The following is a 27,726-nucleotide window of genomic DNA, read 5'->3' as shown; positions in this document are numbered from 1 at the left end:
GAACTCCCCTCTTTTAGGAATTATTGATTACCTCCTCCATCACCATTTTCTTCCTGTATCATCTCTAGTGTCAAGGAGTGTATGTGGTTTTTAAGTTTTCCATGAGTATTTTCTCTCTCTGATCAATTTTTAGATTGATACTCCTTTGGCCAAACATCTTTATTCTGGTGAATCAAGTCAGTGAAGGACATGGGTCCTGCACATTGTTGAGGTGGTCATATAAAGATGCACACTTTCAATAAAGATGCTGATATAGAATTATCTAAAATAAAGCATCTCTCATAGAGAGTATGAAAGGAAATGAGAAAATGAGAAGAATCATCTCCTGTTCCTGGAGAGAGAGCCAGTGTCTTCCTAGTGTTGTAAATGATTTCATCATTAAATTAGTTGCCGGTAGAAATACCACCATCCCATCCCTCTCCCCTGACTGTTACTTAGGATGCACAGTGTGGTGCATACTCCAAAGCATACAACACATACTCCAAAGCACGCAACAATATTTTAAGATAATAATTAATATTCCCAGGTACATAGAAAAGAAAACTGAGGAGTTCCTGTCATGGCTTAGTGGTTAATGAACCTGACTAGTATCCATGAGGATATAAGGATGTGGGTTTGATCCCAGGCCTTGCTTAGTGGGTTAAGGGTTTGGCATTGCCGTGGGCTGTGGTGGAGGTCACAGACATGGTGTTTAAGGATTCTCATACAGAGAGGTGGGACACTGAGGCTTCTTGCCAGGAAGCAGTGTTTATTCATGCTGGCACTGGCTCAGCAGGTTCTTATCCAAAGGCTGAGCCCTGAATGTGGTGGGGTGTTATCTTATATACCCTCCATTATTTTTTCTTTTATAGTTTGTTCCCTTTGTCTCCCTTATAAGATAATATACATTCTGTAAATTCTGGTTGGATGGTCTATGTCACGATGTTGCCCATGGATACTGATTGTGTCTTGCTGCTGCAAAATTACGCATGCACACACAGATGCTAGTTATGCCACATTGCCTTCCCTTTGTTCTGGGAGGGCTCTTACCACAGCAGCTCGGATCCAGCATTGCTGTAGCTATGGTGTGGCTGGTGGCTACAGCTCTGATTTGACCCCTAGCCTGGAAACCTCCATGTGCCATGGCTGTGACCCTAAAAAAACCAAAAAAAAAAAAAAAACAGAAAAAGAAAACTGAATTTCATAAAGATGAAGTGACTTTAAATAAGTTCAACAGTTTGCATCCTGAGCCAAATATTTCTTCTGAACTCTAAAAATATATATTCACTTGCCTGATTGATATTACCATTTGCTTATGTCATAAAGAGATCAAGTTTAGCACATTCCGAAGGGAACTCTTAATCAACTCCAACCACACTCAGTGTCTTTCTCATCTCAATAAATGTGTATTCCCTAAACCAGACTGGACAGTCTTTCTTGAAATCTTTCCTTTCCCTTACTTCCCATGGTAAATTCAACAGCAATATCACTATTACATCCCCAAATCATCACAGATATGTCTATTTCTTTTCCTCGTCACAGCCGCAGGCTTACTTCAGGTACATCTTCTATCACCTGGATTTTTAACTCAGCAACCAACTTTCATTCCTCTTTTCTTTTAGTCCATTTTCTTTGCAACAGCCAGCAGGATCATCATAAAATACAGAGGGGAGCCACTTCCTGCTGAAAACCTTTCAGTGGCTTCTGCCTGCTCTTGGGAACAAACCAGAGTCCTGTGCAGAAAGAACACGATGGAAGGATCTGGCTGCTGCCTGCCTCACTGGCCTTATGTCCAGCAGCACCCCCTCTCTGGGCTCAGACTCTGCTGGCCTCTGACCTGCCCTCTGCCATGCCATGTGCTCGCCTATCACAGGGCCTTTTATCTGGAATGTTCCTCTCCTCTCTGGCTTCTTCAGCTCCTCTCTTAATCAGTCTCAGGTTCATGATCATCTCCTCAGACAGCTGTGCATTGATTCTCAATTTAAATAAGATCACTCTTACTTTTCTATCTTAAAACATACCATTCAGAGCTCAGTGGTTGGCTAGCAGTTAAGGATCCAGCGTTATCACTGCTGTGGCACAGGATCTGTCCTTGGCCTGGGAACTTCCACATGCCAAAGGCTCAGCCAAAAATGAACAACCCCTCCCCCCCATACAATTCTTTTCTTTCAAAGCGTTGATCACCATCTTAGTCTGTTTGGGCTGTTCTTTTTTTTTTTTTTTTTTGTCTTTTTGCCATTTCTTGGGCTGCTCCCACGGCATATGGAAGTTCCCAGGCTAGGGGTCGAATCGGAGCTGTAGCCACTGGCCTATGCCAGAGCCACAGCAACGCGGGATCCGAGCCGCGTCTGCAACCTACACCACAGCCCACGGCAACGCCGGATTGTTAACCCACTGAGCAAGGGCAGGGATCGAACCCGCAACCTCATGGTTCCCAGTCGATTCGTTAACCACTGCGCCATGACGGGAACTCCTGTTTGGGCTGTTCTAACAGCCCACCATAGACCAAGTGGGTTATAAACAAGAGAAATCTATTTCTCATGATTTTGGAGGCTGGAAAGTCCAAGATCAGGGCACAGCAAATGATGCGTATAGTGAGGTCTCACCTCCTGGTTTCCAGCTGATCATCTTCTGACCACATCCTCACCCGGTCAAAGTGGCAAGAGAGCTCAGGGGGTCTCTTTGATAAGGATACTCATTTTCATGAGGGATCCACCCTCGTAACCTGGCCACTTCCCCAAAGCCCTTCCTCTGAATACTGTCTCATTGGGGGTTAGGCTCCAACATATGAATTTACAAATTTGGGGAAAATACAAGCATTTAGTATATAGAATCTCTATCTATCTATTGATTTATCTATGGAATATCCATCTATATCTATACAGAGAGAGAGAGAGATAGACATTAGATAGATTGATAAATAGACAAATGGCTATTGTGCATTTCATTGTGAATTACCTGTTTTACCTCCCAGTTTCTGGGCTTACCAAGGTTAAGGACCAAACGTATTTACCTACCCAGTTCTCAGCTCAGAATGAGGCCCATTGATTAAAGCAATTCAATTGTTGAATGAACAGCTTCCCTGAAGTGGCACAATCTATACTGTTCCTTGCTCCTTGGGCTTTCCACTATATGTCTGGAAGTATTTGATCAGATGATATGGGAAACTTTTGTTAAAAGGGAAAACACCATATTCAGTTTTATAATACTCATAATATTGTTTTATTCATGAGCCCAAAGCAGGCAACCTACAGGTCCTGAGCTTGTGTATTTAGATGTCAAAGGAGAAGGTTTAGCCATTGCCCAGTCCAGGGACTCCTGGGCCAATACTCCTTGATCTTTTACCTGTGTTCTCAATCCTAACTCTGTGTGAGAATCATCTGGGGGCATCTATTCGTAAATACCTGCTCTGGCTAAATCTGAAAGTCAGTTCATTCTTTGTCAACATTGTCATTTTCATGCCTGTGATCACTAAGCTGAAGGATTTTCAGTGACGTTTAAGGGCCAGTGCACTCTGAGACTGTTAAACACTCACCGCACCAGAGATGTAAATCTAGCTTGATCTCCTACTGGTTGTGTAATCTTGGACAGTCCTGGGTCCTCGGTGGACACAGTTTCCTTTTCTATGGAAGGATGGTAATAATAGTGTGTTTTCATATGTGCAAAGCACGTGAAGTAGTGCTTGGCATATGATATGCATTCAAAAACTGTTAGCTGTTTTGTAGATAGGTTCATTTGTGCCATATTTTAGACATGGAAGCAGAGTCACAGACATGGAGAACAGACTTGTGGTTGCCAAGGGGGAAGGGGGAGGGAGCGGGATGGATGGGGAGTTTGGTAGATGCAAACTGTTAAATTTAGAATGGATAAGCAATTAAGTCTTGCTGTACAGCACAGGGAACTGTATCAAGTCTCTTGGGATGGAACATGATGGAAGAAAATATAAGAAAGGGAATGTGTATATATGCATGGCTGGGTCACTTTGCTGTACAATGGAAATTGGCACAGCATGGTAAAGCGATTATACTTTAATTAAAATAAAATACTGCCTTCATCTGATATTTAAACTGGTTACCAAACTTTCCCCATTGTACCTTTACCTCCTTATTCAGGACCACATTCCAAGGAGGTGAACCTTTCCATATACTGAGACCCTAAGGATTCCAACACCGTCATCAGGCTGTCTGCAAACTTCCGGCTATGTGCACTTCTCTCTGGTGGTTTCTACTTGAATTTTGTTTAAAAATGGGACACTAGGAGTTCCATTCATGGATCAATGGTTAATGAACCCTGACTAATATCCATGAGGACGCGGGTCGATCCCCGGCCTTGCTCAGTGAGTTAAGGATCCAGTGTTGCCATGAGCTGTGGTATAGGTCGCAGACACAGCTTGGATCCTGTGTTGCTGTGACTGTGGTATAGGGTGGCAGCTACAGCTCCATTTTGACCCCTGGCCTGGGAACCTCCATATGCTGCAGGTGCGGCCCTAAAAAGAATAAGTAAATAGAAAAATAAAAATAAAAAGGGACACTAATTATTTTAAAAAGCATTATGCATTCTGATAAGGTATCATGATCTGTCAGGCTTCCCTAATTAAAAATTACAACCCTCGTTTTCTATCTCCAGTTAGTTACCCTCTTTCCACACAAAACAGACTTTTTCCTATTTGGTTAATTATTGCCAAGTGGTGTCATCCAGAATTCATCAGTCTCAGAGCTGAAGTCATATTCTCTTTACCCAAGCATCAGCTGCCCTCTTAGTTGTTCGGGTCTCGTCATCTAGGGTCATTTATCATCCAAGGTAGAGACCACAGGGTTGTAAATATCACCCTTGGCGTGCGAAGACCCATCTGGCCTTATCCCAGGGAATATGGAAGGCAGAGTTTGTAACCAGAGCTGGAGGAGGGGGAGGGTGGGCTGGCAGAAGTCAGACCTGGGGGCTCGGTGCCAGTGTAGCCTTGAATGCTACTTTGAAAATTAGAGCATTTTATCACTGGACAGAACGTCAAGGTCATTCATTATAACCCTTTCATTCTATAGATGAGGAAAGTGAATCCCAGAAATTTCCTAAAAATAAGTTAAAAAGAATGAAATCTCTCTACTCTTCTTTTTTTTTTTTTTTAGTTCATCTAGGAATCACTGAACATTCTTTTCTATGTAGAGATAAAACACACATATATGTCCAAAAAAATCCACAATAAATAGAAGACACTGTGATATGCTACCTTAAGTCAACTGTTCTAATCTTCTCTTAAATAGCTTTACTGATTGATTCAGAATCTTAAAACTCTTTCAACAGACAATAAACATTACTCAGTAGCCTCCTCTGCTTAGCCTTGGAGAGAGAAAATTTAGTAACACAACCCTTGCCCTTTTAGAATGCAAGAATTCTTAGGAGCTTCAAAAAGCAGACATGTAAATATTGGAGTTCCCATTATGCTCAGCTGGTGAAGAACCTGACAGTGTCCGTGAGGATGCAGGTTCAATCCCTGGCCTCGCTTGGTAGGTTAAGGATCTGGTATTGCTGCAGGCTGTGGTGTAGGTTTCAGATGTGGCTTGGATCCAGTGTTGCTGTGGCTGTGGTATATGTAGGCTAGCAGCTGCAGCTCGTTTGACTCCTAACCTGTGAACTTCACATGCCACCAAAAAAAAAAGAAAAAAAAAAAAAAAAAAAAAAAAAAACAAGCAAAAAAGCAGACATGTAATGCATGTAATGGAGATTGAAGAAACCAAGTTTTTAGAAGGGAAAACCCATAGCTAACAATTTTCCTGATGAATTAAATGTCCCTCTGCCCAGTCTATGATTTGACTGACTCTATGGCTCTGATTCCCATAACTCATATGCTAATGGTGATATTAAAGGAAAAGTGACCAAATACTTGGATTAAATACTGAATGCAGCCATAGGTTCCCACATGAATGTCAAGGTATTGCCTCCTACAGTTTGTTTTGTGTTTACTGTGTTGAAATGGTCACTGGAGTGATTTACCTTGATTCCCCCACTGGCCTCCTGCTATTCAGTCTGTAGATTGTGCCCGGATAGAATCATGAACAAAGAATGTTCTATTTTTTCCAAATATAAAAGTATGATAAATCTTTAAAGAAAACTTTTTTTAGAAAAAATACCAACTAGTTGGGGGTAGGGATGATAGAAGCCCTCTTCTGAAATTTTACACTGTTACCTAAATTTCTTTCATTATGTGAACACATTTTCAGGGAAATTCTTTTTCCTTTTTAGGGCCGCACCCATGGCATATGGAGGTTCCCAGGCTAGGGGTCTAATCAGAGCTATAGCTGCTGGCCTACATCACAGCACAGCCATGCAGGATTCAAACCACATCTGCGACTTACACCACAGATCATGGCAACACCGGATTATTAACCCACTGAGCGAGGCCAGGAATTGAACCCTCAACCTCATGGTCCCTAGTTGGATTTGTTTCTGCTGTGCCATGATGGGAACTCAAGGGAATGATTATTTTGTTACTGGATGAAAATTCATGTACCCAACTTGAGGCCAAACAAATAGAAACATCAGAGTCTGGGGCAGAGAAAAGTTTTTTCCAAGGACACAAGAAGAATGGGGGCTCATGTTCCCCAAAAAATCCAAACTCCTTAAAGGGTTTCAGCAAAGCATTTTTAAAGACCAGGTGAGGGGAAGGGTGTGGCGGGTTGTTGCAAACTTCTTGGTGTCCAGCGGGAATCCTTAGTTCTTACAGCTGTCCACATAGACCATGTCACAATGTTCCTGGAAACTCCAACAAGACATGTTATTACTTTCTGTTCAGCAACTTTTAAAAATCTCTGTATTAATTAGAAAGTGTTACACTCTTAAAGGATATGTTGTATCTTTGAGAATAGGCTCTCCTGTGTATGGGAGGCTATAGGCAACATTGTTAACTCCAAGGAATACAGAGGTTAAAGTAAAATAAACATTTAATATGGAGTCAGATTTGTTCTTCCTGATTACAGAGTGTTCTGGCTGAAGATCACTGACACTCATGTAAACAGAGGAGCCATTTTCAATTGAATTAATTATGCTGTTTCCACAAGGCTTAGCCGCCCAATATCAGCCTTTGCTTTGATCATTTCTCCTATGAGCCTGTGAATAGGATTTACAAAGCATCACTCCTGAAACCTTCTCTTAGGCTGTCTGCACCTTGGGGTGACCACACGTCCCAGCCTGCTCTGTCCTGTCCTAGTCTGTGCTCTGTCCTGTCCTAGTCTGTGCTTGCTGTCTCAGTTTCATGATCAACTCCCCTTTTTGCTCTCTCAAGTCCCTGTTTGGGTGCTAAATCACAGGAGCTAAAATTTTGCTTCCCTTTGTTGCATTCTAGGCCACCAGAAAAATGTACTTGCCTTGTCAGTGTTACTGTGCTTGAGTCCCTGAATGGTTCAGCCAGTGTTGCTATCACTTTCCATCTCACAGTTCAGCACAGAGACCCCTGAAGAGTACAGAATATGTCCAATACCTGCCAAGGCACTTGAGAAAAACAAATGGAAGGGTTTCTACTACTTTGGAATTTTCCTAAAATAAATACATTGGGGGGGCATAATCTTTGTAGTTAGTAAAGAGTCCCATGGAATTGCAAGTTTGTTACGCTGTTACTGAGTCCATGTTTGCCACACCACAGGGGGAAAAATCAGGCTGAAAAAATCAAGAGACCAGTTGTTGGGTGCAAGAAACAGTGACTTCATTCAGAAAGCCAGCAGACGGAGAGATGGTGGAGTCATGTCCCAAAGAGTCATCTTTCCTGGGTTTGGATGCTAGTTTCTTTTATAGAAAAAAAAAGGGGAAGGTGCAGAGGTAAAATAGAAAGGTAGTAAGTTGTTGCAGATATTTCCGGGTTCCAGGCCAACTCTGGAAATAATGTGGAAGTTTCTTTCTTCCTGCAGCTCTTCATAGATGGGCCTGGTCAGGATGTTTCCTGTGAGCTTAAACAAAGATATTTTAGCTTAAGCTCAAGTGTGGGAGGTAAGGTTCCCAGAGATGGGTGATTATGGATATTTTAAGCTATAAGCAACATCCCTCTAGTGATTAATTTGTAGCAAACACAATAGAACACGACGTTTAAAGTGAACAAAGTTGGATCCAATATGGAGTCAGATTTGTTCTTTCCATTTCAAGAGGTGTGTCTACATGTGCCCGATAGCCAAAAAATCTAGACATGTTGAGAAGGCAAATGTGAATTGTCAGAGCTAAAAAGTCTATCTGCTAAAGTTAAGATTGGAATTTAGAGTTTTGATTGTGTTTTTCTGGGCTATGACTTTTTTATATTGTCTTCTTAAGACCTACGCTATTTTTCCAGCTGCTCTCATGCACAGACATGTCAGAAATTCTGTAAGAAAAGCTATTCTTAGGCATTGTCACAGTTAGTTTTTGGAAACTTACATTGCTTTCACAGTTCATCTGAGGTTATCATGAGCTTCTGATAAGGCCTGGAAAAGTCACAGACTGAGTGGAGGATCTTTGTAAATTTGAGCTGACTGTGGAAACCTCTGAGGTCTGTGGATTGCTAACCAATGCCCCGGAGCCTTCAGTGCAAGTATATGGTCTGAATAATAATCACTCTTCTTATACAACATATTGTGAGATAAGCTTCACACTGTAATTGTATTGAAAATCCTGTTTACTGCGAGCAGCCCCAGAGTCTGAGTGGCACTAATTTTCTCAGGGTGAATTGATGATTGCTCTTGTCAGCTTTGAGCTTCAGCTTTCCTTCTTGATAGAAAACAGACTCCATGTCACGGGCCCACACAAGAGCCCTTCTCTGCTCACTTGGGGATTCGAGCCTGGAATCTTTTATTCAGTGGAGCCCTTTTTTTAGCTGTTTTGTTGACAAGCTACCAACATCCATCAAATATGCCAGAATATGCCTTCAGAACTCTGTCTTTCTCAGACAACAAGCTATGACAGCTGGGTCAGCAATTATGGGCCCAGTGGGAAGCCGCCCAGCACTGGCATTTCTCAGTACTGCTGGGATGGGGGTGTGGGGGGGTGGATGCTGGATTTATCTTGACCTAAAAGGAGAGCTTTGAGAGCTGAAGGGCTTGCCCTTATCCTTGGGTCCACAATAGACCAAACCTTAATATTGTAGCAAAATCTGCCAATGTCTTACCATCGTAACAAACCATAAATTGAATTGAATTGAGTTCATAATAATGAGATCTAAAAATTGATTTTGAGAAAGAGAAATTGTCCACCCCAGGAAGCAAATGTAACAGCTGTGTTCTGGCTGGCACTGTGGGTAGATTAAAAACAAACAAACAAACAAACAAACCTCTGAGGAGTGGTCACCTTGTATTAGACAGGAAAGAGAAAAAACAGGGATGCCCAAAAGACCATCTACGGCTTTGCCACCTTGACAACAGACAACAAAATTGGATAATTCCACGGAGGAGGAAAGGTTTCGGTGGCCAGGATCAGAATGTTCACTGACCAAGTAAATACTATGGAAGAACTTTCTAAAATCCAGGCAGATCTTTCTAAAAACCTGAACTAGCTATACACTTTCCCTACTTTTAATATGTTGACAATTATTTCTCCATTAATCTTACAGTCCCATTAAAACTCATATTATTTTGGAGTTCCCTAGTAGCACAGCAGGTTAAGGATCCGCCATTGTCTCTGCAGTGCCTTGGGCCACTGCTGTAGCACAGGTTTGGTCCCTGGCCTGGGAACATTCACATACTATAGATGCAGCCAAAATATAAAACAACTCATATTATTTTCTTATTAATAGGTTCCTCTGTTATAAAACCCCTGACTCTCCCCAGCCTCCTGACTCCCCACTGCCCTGGCTTCCTAGGTTTTAGCACAGACTTTCTGGAACCTCAGTGCACATCAGAATCACCTAGAGGGCTTGACCACACAGGTGGCTGGATCTGAGCTCAGCGTTTCTGATTCTGTAGGTCTGTGGTGATGTCTCACATCTTGTACTTCTTTCTAACAAGCTCCCTGGGGATACCACAGCTATCGAGACTGCAGGGAGCACACTTTTAGAATCACTGGCCCAGCAAGTCTGAAGCGTTATGGATCTGGGGTCTGACGCTCAGGGATAGGAGGCTCCTTCCTGCTGCTGGCAACACCCTTTCTGCACGGTTCACCTGCCCAACTTCCCTGCAGCCCTCAGACTCAGGAGATGCTTCTCCTCCTGGAGAGGGCTGGGAACCCCTCATTTGGGCTTCTCCAGCTGCTCCCCAGGGACCCTGCACGTGTGGTGCTGCCTCCAGCTTATCCCTGAGGCCAGGGTCCACTTCTGAGTTCACTGCTGTCGCCCGGTTCTGAACACAGGCATTGCCATGTTGAGGGGGCTGTGAAAGCCCAAATATGAGAATGTCTGGGTGAAGTGAGATTCTCCCAAACTGACAGGGTAGGGGTTTGAGCCCAGTGAAGGTAATGAGGGTGGGGGAGGACATTGCATATCTGCCCAGTGAAGCTGAGAGCTGCTTCTCTGACGGCGCTTGGTCTGTGAGTAAAGGAACACGTGCAGAGAGGCAGGAAACTCAAGGAAATTAACATCTACCTGTAAGGCAAAGAAAATATCTACTCAGCCTCATAGTTCCTTTTTATTTTTATTTTTTTGTCTTTTTAGTTCCTCACCCCTTGGCATATGGAGGTTCCCAGGCTAGGGGTTGAATCAGAGCTGTAACCTCTGGCCCACACCACAGCCACAGCAACCCCAAATCTGAGCCATGTTTGCGACCTACACCACAGCTCACAGCAATGCTGGATCCTTAACCCACCGAGCAAGGCCAGGGATCAAACCCGAGTCCTCATGGATAGTCAGATTTGTTTCTGCTGAGCCACAGTGGGAGCTCCTTTGCCATTCCTTTAAATGAGCATCTTTTCTCTCTTTTTTTTACCTTCAAGTTTTATTGAGATATAATTGACATATAGCACCACATAAGTTTAAGGCACACAGAGTAATGATTTGACTTCAATACATCATGAAATTATTATCGCAATAAGTTTAGTGAACATCCATCATCTACAATAATTCTGCTCTCAACCCATTTTTCCATCTTCATTTTTAATTATTTTTCCTGAGTCATTATTTTACATAATCAAGATGATCATCTATTTATAAATTTTTATTTTTTTAAACATCTTCAAAGGTAAAGTGTCATCATCCAAAAAAAGAATTAAGTAGAAAAGAGCTGGAGTCTTCTTTCTTACACACCCACTCATACTCATGCCCACTCAGGCATGCCAGACTCTCACTGGACAGTCACATACAGGCTCCCTGTGTACCAGGAGTTCATCTCCTATAATCCTCACCCCAGCCCCTCCACTCCCCCATTTTCTAATGAGGAAATATGTATGGCTTCCGTGTCAAACACCTCATTACTGTATGTGTGCCTTTGGGCAAGATACATAATCTTCCAAGCTTGGGCTTCTCCTTGTTACAACTGGGGAAAAATGTGGACCTCCCAAGGCTGTGAAGTACGTTAAATCTGGCAAAATATGCTAATGAGTTTCTTTTTTTCCCCTAGAGAAGGGATTACTTAACCCAAAGGAAGAAATCTGTCCAAGTGGCTTAGAAAAGCTGTGAGAGAAATGCAGAAGATATATTTAGTTGTGTCAGTTATTTTTCTGGTGCCCTTAAAACTACCTTCTGAGATGATCACATACTTCATCTGCCAGGAGGACACTTCCCTACACTTTTTGCACCATTCAATATCATCCCGTTGCTCTTTCCATCAGTAATGCAAAGGAATTGCTGCAGTGGTGAAGATTTGAAGCACAGTCTATTACACAGATAGGAGCACTGAAGCTCAGAGTAGTCAAGAAAGTTGCCTCAAGTTCCCCAGCTCATAAGTAGTCAAACCAGAGTGGAATCTCATGTCTGTGTGAGACTTCAACAATATTTTCTTTTTTCCTGTCCAGTTGATGGGCTCAGTTTCCTTATGATCTGGTGCAAGATGGAACTGTGTTCCTTAAAAGTCACCCACGTCACTGCCGTTTTATAGCATCGATGAGGTCACTATATTATAAGCTAGAGAACTGAGGGATTGAAATGCAGGTCGAGAATGCTGGGATTGGAGAGAGCAGATAACACGAAGAGTGGAGAAAGGAAAATTCTAGGTGCTTCAGACTAAGACCACCAGACCCAGCACCCTGCTGCCCCCCACACCCCATCAGTAGTAACTCAAATCCGTGCTTATTCTTGGCAGAATGTGCTCCACTTCCAAAGTCAGACACAGTGTTTGAACTTGACACTGTTCCCGTAGCACTGGGCTCACCCTTCTCTTTGAGCTTGCAACATGGCACAGGAGTATCACAGTTGGCTGTGGGATGTACCATGTCTCCTTACTTAGCACTAAAGCCCCAAAGGATCTGGCTTCTAACCCAGAGGGGGAGCATCAGAAGAGAGTATCAAGACACAGGGGCAGACCCTGCACATGGAGAATGTCAAATGGAGTTCGAGAAGCTGAAATGTGGCAGAGCAGGAAGCTGAGGCCAACTTGCATCCCCTGGACAGTAAACCATTGAATCAAAAAGTGAAATAGCATTATTTTGGGTGAGAAAGTGGGGTGTCAGCCACTAGAGTGGACAGGGGAGTAGTGCGAGGTCCTCTGTGTAGCCTGTAAACACTTTTAATACCCCTACTACCTATTACCGATGTAACACAAATAATGTATGATGGTGTCCCTGTGTATGTATTATCACTTCATTTATTTTTTTGTCTTTTGTCTTTTTAGGAACGCACCCGTGGCATATGGAGTTTCACAGGCTAGTGGTCTAATTGGAGCTACAGCTGCCGCCTATGCCACAGCCACAGCAATGCCAGAACTGAGCCATGTCTATGACCTAGACCACAGCTCATGGCAACGCTGGATCCTTAACCCACTGAGTGAGGCCAGGGATCGAACCTGCAACCTCATGGTTCCTAGTCAGATTGGTTTCCATGTGCCACAGTGGGAACTCTCGTATTATCACTTTACACGATGAGCATATTTAATGCTTACAGCAGATTTCCCTGAAGGAGACAATTCCCCTCTTTCACAGTTGAGGAAATCAAGGCTTAGAGAGGTAGAGCTGCCCAGATAGAGTCAGTTTAAAATTCACAATCTTATCTGTATTATGGTCCTCATTACTCTGTGGTTGCTAGCTTTCTGTCTGTGACTTCCTCTGGTTTAGGGGAGTCTGGTCCAGATGATAGAGGTAGGAGCATTGATGCGTGGCCTGGGGAGAGCTGAAGGTTTGACAAAATACTCTCTGTATCTAGGCCACTGTGTCATCAGTAACTTTTTATTTAGAACCACTTTATCAGAATATATTGTGAAATGGTATTTTACTTTAATTAATTAATTAATTAATTAATTAATCTTTTTAGGGCTGTACCCATGGCATATGGAAGTTTCCAGGCTAGAGGATGAATCAAAACTGTAGCTGCTGGCCTGCACCACAGCCATAGCAAAATGGGATCGGAGCTTCATCTGTGACCTACACTATAGCTCATGGCAAGGCCAGATCCTTAACCCAGTGAGCAAGCCAGGGATCAAATCTGCATCCTTATGGATACTAGTCAGGTTCATTACCACTGAAGCACCATGGGAACTCCTGAAATGGTATTTTAAAATTAATTACAGGAAAAGTACTTTCATTTGTTATTTTCATTTCAAAATTTCAGCTCTCCCAAAGGATGTTTTGAGCTTATTGGTCAAAAAAAAAAATAGTAAAAAACCCCCACTTAATTTATCACTGTGTATGTCAGGCTGAGGATTTTAATTACTTGGTGAAAAATATAAAAAGTTGAATTTTCCTGAGTACTTGATTTCAAATAATAATCTCACCCCCTCCATACCCCCTTTCACTGCCATTCCACCCACAGAACATGGTATATAATGAATCTGTTTAAAGTTATAATTAAATAGCCTAGATTTTTTTCCCTTTTATAAGAGTAATACAATTTTTTGGAAAAGTTTTCATGATGACAAAATTTTCAAAAATTAAAAATAACCTATAATAACACATCCTAAATAGAGTCGCTATTAACTTATTTTTAAAGGCTATTTTATTGGGATTAGAATCACAGCAAAATTAAGAAGAAGGTACAGATTTTACACATACTCCCTGCCCTGCCCGTACAAATGCAAGTTCCCCTCCCTCACTATCAGCATCCCTCATCAGAGTGGTACATTTGTTACAATTGATGACCCACATTGACAAATCATAATTACCCCAAGTCCATAGTTTATATTATGGTTTACTATTTTTTTAATATTAAAACAATGCCCATTCACTATTTCAGAGTTCTGTGCTCAGAATGTCAAGTGGGTGTACCTGGCTTTCATTCTCTTTTGATATTGTACATTCTGTGAGTTTAGCCACATGTATATAACATGTATCCATCATTATAGTATGATAGAATATTTTCAATGCCCTAGAAGTTCATTATGCTCTGTCAGTTCATTAATCCCTCCCCGAAACCACTGGCATCCCTTGATCTTTTTACTGTCCCTTAATTTTGCATTTTCTAGAATGTCATATAGTTGGACTCATACAGAACCTTTTCAGATTGGCTTTTTTCATTAAGTGAGATGCAGTTAATCTTTTTTTTTTTCTTTATTTCTTTTCATGGTGTGATAGCTCATTTCTTTTTAGTGCTGGATCATGTAGTCTTAATGTCCCACTGTTTATCCTTCACCTGCTGAAGGATGATCTTGGTTGCTGCTATGAGTTGCCAGTTATGAATGAAGCTCTATAAACATCTGTGTGCAGGTCTTGGTGTGGACATACATTTTCAGGCCATTTGAGTAAATACCAAGGCACTCGGATGCTGGATAGCATGGCAAGGGGATGCTTAGTTTTTTAAGAAACTGCCAAACTGTTTCACAGTGGCAGTACTGTGTTGCGTTCCCACTAGCAATGTGTGAGCGTTCCTGTTGCTTCACATTCGCATCAGCATTTGGTGGTGTCAGTGCTCCAGAGTCTGTCCATTCTGATCAGTCACCAGTATCTCACTGCTGTTTTAATTTGCATTTCCCTGATGATACATGATGTGGAGCATCCTTTCAGACACCTGTTTGTCATCTGTGTATCTTATTTGGTAAAGTGAGACTCCTCATATTTGAAAGTTGCTAAGAGAGTAGATCTTACATGTTCTCATCACAAGAAAAAAAATTCTATAACTATATATGGTCACAAACATTAACTACATTATTTATGGTGATTATTTTACAATATATGCAAATATCTAATTATGTTGTACACCTGAAACTAATATGATGTTGTATGTTAATTATGCGTCCATGAAAGAAGAAAAGTAGAACCCCCATTAGCTTTTTGGCATATAACTTTCAGATGTGTTTAAACTCATCTACTATGTAAGCTTTTCTAGATCATGATTACTAGTCATTCTCTTTTTTGCTTTCACAATAATGAATGAAGATTTTTGTATATGAAACCTAAAATGATACCTATCATCAGCACAAGATAAGGCGGGTAGGATAAGGATGGAGTATATTTGTCCTTTCTGTCTAAATAGTAAGTCTTCTTTTATTGCATATTCTTTCCATCAAACCTAAAGGAAATCTCAGAATCCTTCTCAGTGCAGGTCTAGGAAGACAGTACCATTCAGTCAGAGTTGAAATAATAAACTCTGTTTCATCTCTAACCTTGAGCTTGAGATGGTGGGGTAAAGTGGCTCCAACTATCAGAAACAAATTAATAAGGAGGATAAATCATGAGAAATTACAACCAGGCATCTGACACAGTAGAGTTTGACGAAGTTACATGCGGTGTTCACACCCTGTCCCCTCCAGCAAAAGCTGACATGTCACTAATGAGAAGTTTTACTTCTAGGCTAGTGATCAGTTCACTTTGACTGAGTGTGTGACAGTTGTTGTAAATTAATAATTCCACTGAGTCCAGCGAGACTGGGTCTAGTTGATATGTTTCCCATCAAGCTGGTACCCTAGAGATATTAGGGACATTTTTATTAACTGGACAACAACTACAATGGGAAGGAGAAAGCGTGACTATGAGGCAGTGCACTGATTTCTCTCTGCCCCTTCTCTGTGCGCAGAATCAGATGTTGCCGACTTTGATGGCCGGAGCTCCCTTCTGTACCGGTTCAACCAGAAGCTGATGAGCACGCTCAAAGATGTGATCTCCCTGAAGTTCAAGAGCATGCAGGGAGATGGGGTCCTGTTCCACGGAGAAGGACAACGTGGAGACCAGATCACCTTGGAGCTCCAAAAGGGCAGGCTTGCCCTGCACCTCAACTTGGGTAGGGTCAGGCTTCGCCCCTTTCCTGCGCATGGGGTGATGGGAGCTCATTTTTTAGAAGCAATTTTGTTGGAGTAGAATTAGTTTACAATATTGTGTTAGATTCAGGTATACAGCAAAGTGACTCAGTTATGCGTATACACATACCCATTCTCTTTCAGATTCTTTTCCCATCTAGCTTATTACAGAATATTGAGTAGATTTCCCTCTCCTATATGGTAGGGCCTTGTTGATTATCTACTTTATGTATAGCAGTATGCATATATTAATTCCCAGTTCCCAACTTATCCCTCCCCTGGGGGTCTCTTTTTTGTAGCAGGTCACAGTTCCTTATTCTAGCATAACAGTTGGAAGTTCCTGGATCACAGTTTAAGTGACGTATTTTCCTTATGGAGGTTGGGAAAGAAAAGTACCATATTTTTAAATTATTAAGCCATAAATATCATTCTTTGAAAGAAGGGAATTTTGGCAGGTAGAGAGAGCTATAAGCTAATTGCTATTGATTCATTGCTGTATCTACACATTCCACTTTTTTAGTAACAAACCTTAACCTGAGCAAGTTTAAACAGACACATACACACATGTTGTAATGAGGCTTGCGCATAATCTATTATCATTGTTATTTATAAATTTGTTTTTGTTTTTGTTTTTGGTTTTTGTGGGGGAACGAAGGATCATATGTATGGATGGAAGATCTAAGTTTGTGGCATTCCTGCATTTTGTTAAGGGAAACACTGTTTTCTCTAAGTGTCCAGACTGTGCCGGGGGAAACCATAGATTTGCCACCACCTGCTACACTAGTGCAGAAAGTCTCCTGCCTCCTGTGTGTTTAGAACTCCAGCCTCGTGCTGTGGGATGGCATCCATCACGCCTGCCTCACCATGGGCATGTCTGCATTTCTTTGTCATCAAAGTCCTGTCCCAGGGGAAGAAAGAGTGAGGGTCAGCCTCCTTTATGTGAAAGGTGCTTTTGAAGGGAGTATGAGCCGAGTACAGAAGGCAGGGAGCGGAGTTCCCAAAGATGCAAAGGCAAAGCCAAAAAGCTTGCTTTAGAAAAGCAAACCAAGGCAAAGAGTCAGGCTGATGAAAAAGAAAGTGACCTCCTTTTATTTTTTCTTGGCCGCATCACAGCAGTGACAGTGCCGGGTCCTTTAACCATTAGGCCACCAGGAAACTCCAAGAAATGACCTTTTTTTTTTTTATAGGCATAAGTCTCTGACTCCAATTTGATGTCTGTTGGTATTGGGTGGGGGTGGATATTACACTTATGGAAGAGAATTATCAATTCAGTATTCACCATCAAATAAAAAAATGTCACAGGGGAATTCAGTTTATAAGCTCAAGTTGCATGAAAGACTGGAAAAACCACAGATAAAATTGGTAATTTAGTAATTATTATTTAGTAATAAGATTGCACCCACGCATATGGAAGTTCCCAGGTTAGGGGTTGAATTGGAGCTGTAGCTGCCAGCCTACCACAGCCACAGCAACGTGGGATCCAGTCCGTATCTGAGACCTACACCACAGTTCACCGCAACTGCCAGGGATTGAACCCATGTCCCCATGGATACTATTTGGGTTTTTAACCACTGAGCTGCAATGGGAACTCCCAGTAATAAATTATTTTATTAATTATCAGGAAAAAAAACATAGGAATGAATATTGCAACCTCTCCTCCAAAGCCACACACAGTAGATCTTTATTTTGAGGCTTTTTTTACAATCATGTGCTGAGCCTCTGTGCTGAATATTGTCAGGAGGAGCCGGAACAACCTCTGGATTCCAAGTCTGCCATGTTCAACTGACATCTAATGCACTAAATTAAATATACAGAAAATACGTAGATTTTCCTGCAGAAGGGAGTTCTCACCCAGAGGAGGGCAGTGAGAGGATTTGCTCCTACCTAAATTGGTTGTGTTAAAATACCCAAGGAAGAAATTTATCAATGAATTCTATGAAGGGTGGACATATAAAAATATTCAGCAAAAAAATGTAAGTCTGTTAACTGGCTTTCAATTTTCACGAAAGGAAAATAGATGGAATGAATCCATGGCACTGCCTCCCCCAACACACACAGTTAAAGTGGAGCATTGTGGGTTGGTGTTAAAGTTATTATTACTCGTCAGTAGTAAAGCAGGTAACACTAAATGTGCCCATTACTACCATCTGGGTTTCCAGTGTGGGAAATGCCATTATCTTTCCCATCGTGTGCGACCAGTGATGTACACCAGTGTCACTCGTAGTCCAGCATGAGGGAGAGGTAGAGCTGTGGTCATGAGAGAGATTTTATTTTCACTGCAGACATGTACTTGGTGTCTATATGGGGAAAGTTCATAACCTCCAAACCCCAGTTTACTCGTTATCTAACCTGGGCTTATTAATAACTATCTTGCAGAGCATGAACATGGAAACTAAAAATAGTAAAAATGAGTTTCCATGTTAGTAAATAAACACGGTGAAGTACCCAACATGGAAGCTCTTACTATTACTCATTATTCAGCAAACCATATCTGAATGTCCACCACCCTGTGCTGTGCTGGTCTTTCTGGAAAGAAATGCATAGAGTAAGATACAGAAGGAGTTCCCACTGTGGCGCAGCAGAAACGAATCCAACTAGGAACAATGAGGTTGTGGGTTCAATCCCTGGCCTCACTCAGTGGGTAAGGATCTGATGTTGCCATGAGATGTGGTGTAGATCACAGGTGTGGCTTGTATCTGGCATTGCTGTGGCTGTAGCGAAGGCCGGCAGCTACAGCTCCGATTAGACCCCTAGCCTGGAAAACTCCATATGCCACGGGTGCAGCCCTAAAAAGAGACAAAAAGACAAAACAAACAAAAAGATACAGAAGGCCTGTCCTAGCTGTGACACAAAGAAGGAAGGATAATTCTCTCTTTCCAGATTCTATCTGCCCTATATATTTTTTTTATTTTTTAAATTAAAGTTGATTTACAATGTTGTGCCAATTTCTGCTGTACAGCAAGGTGACCCAGTCATATGTATATATACATTTTTCTCATATTATCTTCCATCATTTTCTATCCCAAGAGATTGGATATAGTTCCCTGTGCTGTACAGTAGGACCTCGTTGCTTATCCATTCTAAATGAAATAGTTTGTGCCTACTAACCCCAAACTCCCTGTCTATTCCACTCCCTTCCCCTCTCTGTCTGCCCTATATTTTAAATGTGGTGGCAATAAAGGAAAATCTCATTCAGTGAGTGATTCAGGAGTAAAAATACATTTAGTCTCTATTCTGCAGACGGGAATTTCTTCATCTTTTCATCTGCTTATGGATTTGACCCATCTGCGTCAGTTTACCAGGACTGTTGCCTGTACTTATCTCTGGTAAGCAGTCACCAAGGATACTTGTTCAGCAACACACACGTCTGTGTTCCTTCTCTAGAGCGAGATTGACAGATATTAGTTCTTTAGCTCTGCATCCCTCATCTGTAGCCAGTAGATCTCTGCAAGCACTAAGTTAAGGAGAAAAAGGGGATGATAGTGGCTTTTATTTGCCCGCAAGAGAGACTCTGTAACAGATTCCACAAAGGCAAGGCAACACTTTGTTCATGGCTGTAGCGCCAGAAGCGAGGAGCCTTTGCCTGAAGTAGGTACTCAAAGCAAATTGAGTACCTTGGAAGCAGGGGTTTTCATCTCACCTATCAGAGCCTGAAACAGATACACATCATTCTCATTTGGCTTGCTCAGCTTGAGCCTGTCCTCGATCTCTCCTGTGATGAAGCTTTGACCCATGCAGAACTCCTGCAGTGTACAGAGCCCACCTGGTCTGCAAAGCAGGCTGTAAGTACTTATGTGTTAGCCCCAACTTACCCATGTGGAATATTAGGCTGAAGAGGATAAATCACTTGTTCAAATCACACAGCTGGTAACTATAGCTACTCTTACAATTTAGTCACATTTGGAGTTCCCATCATGGCTCAGTGGTTAATGAACCTGACTAGTATCCATGAAGGTGCGGGTTCAATCCCTGACCTCACTCAATGGGTTAAGGATACAGCGTTGCCATGTGCTGTGGTGTAGGTCTCAGATGCAACTTGGATCCTGCATTGCTGTGGATCCTGCGTTGCTGTGCAGCTCCGATTAGGCACCCTAGCCTGGGAACCTCCATATGCTGCTGGTGTGGCCCTAAAAAGACAAAAAAGAAATTTAGTCATATTTACTGAATTTTGGGGGACTGTGCTTGGGGCATGCTGAAAGTTCCCAGGCCAAAGATTGAACCCTCACCCCAGCAGTGACCAGAGCCACAGCAGTGACAACACTGAGTCCTTAACCACTAGACCACCGTGGAACTTCCTATTTGCCACTTTTTAACCCATTATTTTCAGATTATAAAGTATAGGTCCTTTGTAGAACACTTGAGGAAAAAACAAAAGTAATTATGAAGAAGAGACAAAAAAGAATCACTCAAAATCCTATAAACAAGTCATCCTTCATTTGACATTCTGGTATATTTTCCAAGTGTTTTCTTTAGCTCTTTATGAAAAAGTTTTGCATATAATATAAAATTCATATTCTTTCCATGTCGCCATACATCTTTCAAATGTAAAGAGTTCATGCGCTCTATGATGAATTCTTTTCCAAAAGAAATGAATCCAGAAAGAAAGGGGTGGAGGAAGAAGACAGGCAGAGGAAGAGGGCAACAGGGAGAGAGAGAAGGAGATGGAGGGAGAAGGAATCCAAAATTCTAAGTTAATGGGCTGAAAAATGCTGCTGGACCAATGAAGGAGGAGTCTATCTTGCCTGCTGAGATGGACACTCCTACAGCATTTCCTTTAGTTTCTCCAGTGTGTTGTCCTTATCCAACCTGTGACTACAAATCAGGAATTGGGGCTGAGTGCAGGGGTTCAGAACCATGGCCAGCTGCAGAGGTCCTGTGCAATGGTTCTTTACATGTGATGCTCTTTGATGACATTCTGATTCCTGTTACCTAGTTACCCCTATGGAGGCTGGCTTGGTAAGATTTTTTTTTTTTTTTTGTATTTTTAGGGCTGAACCTGAGGCATATGGAGGTTCCCAGGCTAGGGGTGGAATCAGAGCTGCAGCTGCTGGCCTACATCACAGCTCATGGCAGCACTGGATGCTTAGCCCACTGAGAGAAGCCAGAAATCGAACCAACACCCTCATAGACACTGGTTGGGTTTGTAACCTGCTGGTCCACAATGGAAATTTCCAGGAAAATTCATTTTGGTGCTGCAGTTGAACTAGGCCTTCCCCTTTGACTCCTTTCTTAGGGTAGAAAAATGATTTTTCTGGAGCTACTTATGGGAAAGCAGTTCTTCTCTCAGTCAATAAGGGGGACTTAATAGAGATTCCTCTTCTCATCTCATTTGGATGATCTGTGGCCATTTTTCCATCTGCGGAAATATCACAGCACAAACCCATCCACGCAGTGGGGAGAATTAAAGAACAGGGGTATTACATGACAGGGAGTTGCTGTGAGACCTGAAGAGAACATCAGTAGTACATGCAAGTCACTCATCCTTACAAGAGTCCAGTCTGTGCAATAAGGGCAGCTTTAGGAAAGTGAGAGTCCAAGAATAGCATAAACACTCCAGAGCACACTGTCTCTGGGGAACCAACGCTGGGTTGGGTTCAGGGTCAAAGCACTTGATTGCATAACCAGCTCTATTGAGAAATCCTGGGACATCAGGCACACATTCTCCAGAGTCAAATGAACATTTCCTTTAGCTTTTTGAATTTCAAGCATTTTGATGAGCCAACTTCTACATGTTTATGAAATGTTTATTGCATTTCTGGACTTGTGCTAAACACTATGTAAGATGTATTTAATGTTGTTATTTTGTGAGAGCCGTCACTTAGGCACCATACTTGAATAATATTTACATTGTTTCATTTTAGATATATATCTGAGTTCCCATTGTGGTTCAGTGGTAACAAATCTGACTAGACTAGCATCCTTGAGGACACCGGTTTGATCCCTGGCCTCACTCAGTGGGTTAAGCATCTGGTGTTGCCGTGAGCTGTGAGCTGTGATGTAGGTTGCAGACCTGGCTCGGATCCCTTGTTGCTGGCTGTGGTGTAGGCCAGAAACTACAGCTCCAATTATACCCCTAGCCTGGGAACTTCCGTATGCTGCAGGTACAGCCCTAAAAAACCAAAAATTAAAAAATAAATAAATAAAAATAAATAGATATATCTCAAATGACAAGGAAACAACGTTTTATTTAATTAGTTATGAGTTGTTTTCTTTCCTAATGTGTTTCTGGCCTAAAAGATAGCTTATTAATATTTTTATTGTCTTTATCCTACACAGTTTCCCATAGGAATTTTTATCTTGCCTTAATAAATTGGAAATTAGGTAAGCTAGTAGTTGAACCACAGTGCCACTGAGATAAAACTTGAAATATTTATGACAGGATAAAGAGTTAGATAATCTTTTGAGAAGGTCATTTTTATTGTAATTCCTTCCTTTCTTTTCTTTTTTTTTTTTTTCCTTTTTATGGCTTCACCTGTGGCATATGGCATTCCCACGCTAGGGGTCGAATCAGAGCTGTAGCTAGGGGTCGAATCAGAGCTGTAATTGCTGGTGTACACTACAATCACAGCAATGCCAGATCTGAGCTGCATCTGTGACTTATACCACAGCTCAGGGCAACACTGCATCCTTAACCCAGTGAGCAAGACCAGGGATTGAACCCATATCCTCATAGATACTAGTCGGGTTCATAACCCACTGAGACACAACGGGCTATTGGGTAATTTGTAATTTCTAGTTATGTAGTTTATTACTAGAAATTTTTGTAATTCCTATAATGAACATTTCTAGGCAGAATGGAATATTTTCTGAGTCTAACATTCTTCTTTCTTCCTGGTTAACACTTAGTAGATATACAGTTCAAACATTCTGCTTGATGAATAGCAGAATTTCCTGTTTATCCAGTTGTTCAAACAGGCTAACTTTCACTCACTTTGTTTCAATACTAGATTTCTAAGTGTTAGCATAGAATAATAAATGGAAAGGATGGATGAAATACATTCATATGTACCATTTTTCTGTTAATTAAAAAGATTCCTATGGAGTTCCTGCTGTGGTGCATTGGGATTACCAGCGTCTCTGCAGTGCCAGGACACAGGTTTGATCCCTTGCCTGGCACAGTGGCTTAAAGGATCCAGTGTTATTGCAGCTGTGGCATAGGCCACAACAGCAGCTTGGATCTGATCCCTGGCCTGGAAACTCCACATACTTTGGGGAGGCTGGGGAAAATTGTAGTGTAGGAGATAATCAAAATTTACATACCACTTGTACAGTTTTCAGTGCACCAGCTATGCAGGGGAAGGATTATGTTTTTAATGAAGTTTATTTATTTTCCTCATTATCATGATATTCATGCTCACTCTGAAATATAGGAAGAAAATAAAAAAAATCAAAATCTGTTAATATTTTAGTAAATGCATTCTTGGATTTTATTTGCACATGTACTTACCTCTTTCTTTTCCATAATTGTGATTTATTCTGCACTGGTACTTTTCTCCTGCTTTTATATTTTTTAAATCATCAAGGTGTATGTTATTAAATATCACCTTTATTAAAAGTAACTATTTTATGAAAAATGGCAGTTATCACAGAGTACACATTTGAAAGAAGTACTTTATAAACATCATCTGGATGCATGCATAATATTCCATCTCGTGATTCTATATAAGCTTATTCGAAGGTTTATTTCCTATTTCTTTGCAAATGATTAGATTATTACCTTCAATTTTTAAATTATTAGGCATTTTGAAGAAAATATCACATGTTTCACTTTGTTTCTTAGGATAGATATTCAGAAAGTAGATTATTAGGTAAAAAGTTACAAACATTTTTTTTTAAGTTGTTCAGCACTTACTGAAAGCTGTCTTTTCAGTAATTTGGTAGGATGGGATATCATTTTGTAGTACGTTTGGACAGTTTAAGAAATTGGTGAAGTAAATGAAAAATGTAAACAAGGGGCCCTATTAATTCTCTTTGGAACAAAGACTAGCAAATTGCTTTAAGTATTCATGAAAATTTTATGAGCTAATTGGCATGAAAAGTTAAGGGAATTAATTAAGGCTTATGATTTCATTACATGCAGTAAGAGAGAAGTAGCTGCATTTTATTTAAGAAGTTATACCTTTTATTACTTTTGAGGTCTTAGAATTATGAGTGGCATTATGGGATGGAATGAGTGCTGTAAAACTTGCGAGCTAAGATTAGGACATGGGAGAATAAAGCTGACTTTCAATCTTGCTAAGAACCAGGTTTGGGATGCTGACTCTGCTTCCTACTGTTCATTGAGATGGTGGTGATGCTGGTGGCAGGGGATGAAGGAGACTATGGTGGCAGCCACTAGTTTGGAAATTTACTATCAGAAAGTCCATGTTTTAAAGACCTTGGTCTACCTACCGGAAGAATCTTGAGCTAATGAATATAACAAATCAGTGCATCCAATTTAGTAGTATTTCTTATGGTATTTGAAAGTCATACACCTGACTCACATAAACAAATCATGTAGAGATTCTAAAATAGTGAACATGGAACTAGTAGGTAGCTACATAAAAATATAAAACAAAGGTGAAACTGTACCTGCTATCACACACAGTAATAAATTCCAAATGAAATGAAGTAAAAGAAAAAGAGTTTTTTTATGATTTTTATTTTTTACATTATAGTTGGTTTACAGTGTTATATCAATTTTCTACTGTACAGCAAAGTGACCCAGCCATATATATACATATATATATACATATATATATATTTTTTTTCTCACATTATCTCCATCATGCTCCATCACAAGTGACTAGATATAGTTCCCAGATATAGCAGGATCTCATTGCTTATCCATTCCAAAGGCAATAGTTTACATGTATTAACCCCAGATTCCCAATCCATTCCACTTGTTGCCCCTCCCCCTTGGCAACCACAAGTCTGTTCTCTAAGTCCATAATTTTCTTTTCTGTGGAAAGGATCATTTGTGGCATATATTAAATTCCAGCTATAAGTGATATATTTGTCTTTCTCTGACTTATTTCACTTAGTATAAGAGTCTCTAGTTCCATCCCTGTTGCTGCAAATGGCATTATCGTGTTCTTTTTTATGACTGAGTAGTATTCCATTGTGTTTATACACTACATTTTTTTTTGTCTTTTTTTTTTTCCTAGGGCCACGCCCGCAGTATATGGAGGTTCCCAGGCTGGGGGTCTAATAGGAGCTGTAGCCTCTGGCCTAGACAGAGCCACAGCAATGCAGGGTCTGAGCGGCATCTGCACCTACAGCACATGTCACGGCAGTGGCAGATCCTTAACCCACTGAGCAAGGCCAGGGATCTAACGCGCAACCTCATGGTTCCTAGTCGGATTTGCTAGCCACTGAACCACGATGGGAACTCTTATACACCACATCTTAATTCTTTCCATCTGTTGATGAACATTTAGGTTGTTTCCCTGTCTTGACTGTTGTGAATAGTGCTGCGATGAATATATGGGTGCATGTTCAAGGAATTTTTGTCTGGATATATGCCCAAGAGTGGGATTGCTGGGTCATATGGTAGTTCTATGTTTAGTTTTCTGAGATATCTCCATACTGTTTTCCATAGTGGTTGTACCAATTTACATTCCCACCAACAATGTAGGAAGGTTCCCTTTTCTCCACACCCTCTTGCATTTGTTATTTGTGGACTTATTAATGATGGCCATTCTGAGTGGTGTAAGGTGGTACCTCATAGTAATTTTGATTTGCATTTCTCTAATAATCAGTGATGTTGAACATTTTTTCTCATTTAAAAATTTATTTTTTTTAATTTTAATTGTTATTTCCCCAATACAGTTTTTTTTTCCCTACTGTACAGCATGGTGACCCATTTATACATACATGTATACATTCTTTTTTCTCACATTATCATGCTCCATCATAAGTGACTAGACATAGTTCCCAGTGCACATAGCAGGATCTCATTGTTAATCCATTCCAAAGGCAATAGTTTGCATGTATTACACCAAGCTCCCAATCCACCCCACTCCCTACCCCTCCCCCTTGGCAAGCACAAGTCTCTTCTCCAAGTCCATGATTTTTTTTCTGTGGAGAGGTTCATTTTTGCCATATATTAGATTGCAGATATAAGTGATATCATATGGTATTTGTTTTTATCTTTCTGACTTACTTCACTTAGTATGAGAGTCTCTAGTTCCATCCCTGTTGCTGCAAATGGCATTATTTTATTCTTTTTTATGGTTGAGTAGTATTCCATTGTGTATATATACTACATCTTTTTAATCCAGTCGTTTGTTGATGGACATTTAGGTTGTTTCCATGTCTTGGCTATTGTGAATAGAGCTGCAATGAACATGCAGGTGCATGTGTCTTTTTTAAGGAAAGTTTTGTCTGGATATATATGTCCAAGAGCGGGATTGCTGGGTCATATGGTAGTTCTATGTATAGATTTCTAAGGTACCTCCATACTGTTGCCATAGTAGCTGAACCAGCTTACATTCCCACCAACAGTGTAGGAAGGTTCCCTTTTCACCACACCCCCTCCAGCATTTGCTATTTGTGGATTTACTAATGATGGCCATTCTGGCTGGTGTGAAGTGGTACCTCATAGTAGTTTTGCTTTGCATTTCTCTAATAATAAGTGATGGATTTTTCAGCACAAAAATGTGTTAGTGGTAAATTAATTTTTTTAAAAAAAAGAAAACAAAAGCCAAACCAAAAGAAAAATAAAGAATACCAAACAGATATTGCCACAATTTATATTACAGACAAGAGACTAAATGCGCATTGATAAGAAAGTTAATAGAAAAATAGGCACGAGGTATGAGAAGATATATCACCAAAAAGGAAATGAAAATGAAAATATTTTCAAACACATTCCTATTAAGACAAAGGCCTATTAAAACCATTGAGGTGTACAGTTTTTTATTACTTAAAAATTCCAGGAGTTCCCATGGTGGTGTAGTGGAAATGAATTCAACTAGGAACCATGAGGTTGCGGGTTCAATTCCTGGCCTCACTCCATGGGTTAAGGGTTAAAGATCTGGCATTGCCATGAGCTGTGGTGTAGGCCACAGATGTGGCTCAGGTCTGGAGTTGCTGTGGCTGTGGCATAGGCCAGCGGCTACAGCTCTGATTGGACCCCTGTCTGGGAACCTCCATATGTTGCGAGTGCGGCCCTAAAAAGCAAAAAGAGAAAAAAAAATTCCAAAAGCTTGAACATATTTTCTTAGGAAACTTGTGGATAAGATTCACTCTCAGAAATTGCTACTAGGAGTTTGAATAGGTAAAACTTTTATGTAAGACAACTTGGCAGTGCCTGTCAAAAGTGCAAAAGTGAAAACCGTTGACCACCAATTCCTCATCTGAGAATATATGCTATAAAATGCTTGTCCTCATGCTGAATGACTTCTAAATAAAAGATGGTCAGCAGTTTTAGTTATCAGCAATAGATAGAAAACCTAAAGATCTGTCAGAGGGAAACTGGTTAAAAATATCTATCATTCTGGAGTTCCCATTA

At 40.9% G+C, this 27,726-nt stretch overlaps 1 protein-coding gene across 1 annotated transcript in view; it reads left to right on the top strand.

Moving 5' to 3' along the window:
* Window positions 1-27,726, top strand: part of CNTNAP5 (contactin associated protein like 5) — an 865,036-nt gene that overhangs the window by 397,840 nt on the left and 439,470 nt on the right. Inside the window, 1 exon segment of the mRNA XM_021075830.1 lies at window positions 16,013-16,216. Within this exon segment, the coding sequence (XP_020931489.1) occupies window positions 16,013-16,216 (204 nt within the window).

Source organism: Sus scrofa, chromosome 15 (genome assembly GCF_000003025.6).
Source record: "Sus scrofa isolate TJ Tabasco breed Duroc chromosome 15, Sscrofa11.1, whole genome shotgun sequence".
Lineage (NCBI taxonomy): Eukaryota > Metazoa > Chordata > Mammalia > Artiodactyla > Suidae > Sus > Sus scrofa.
The sequence above is the reverse complement of the archived record's forward strand: the minus strand, read 5'-3'. Positions and strand labels throughout refer to the sequence as shown.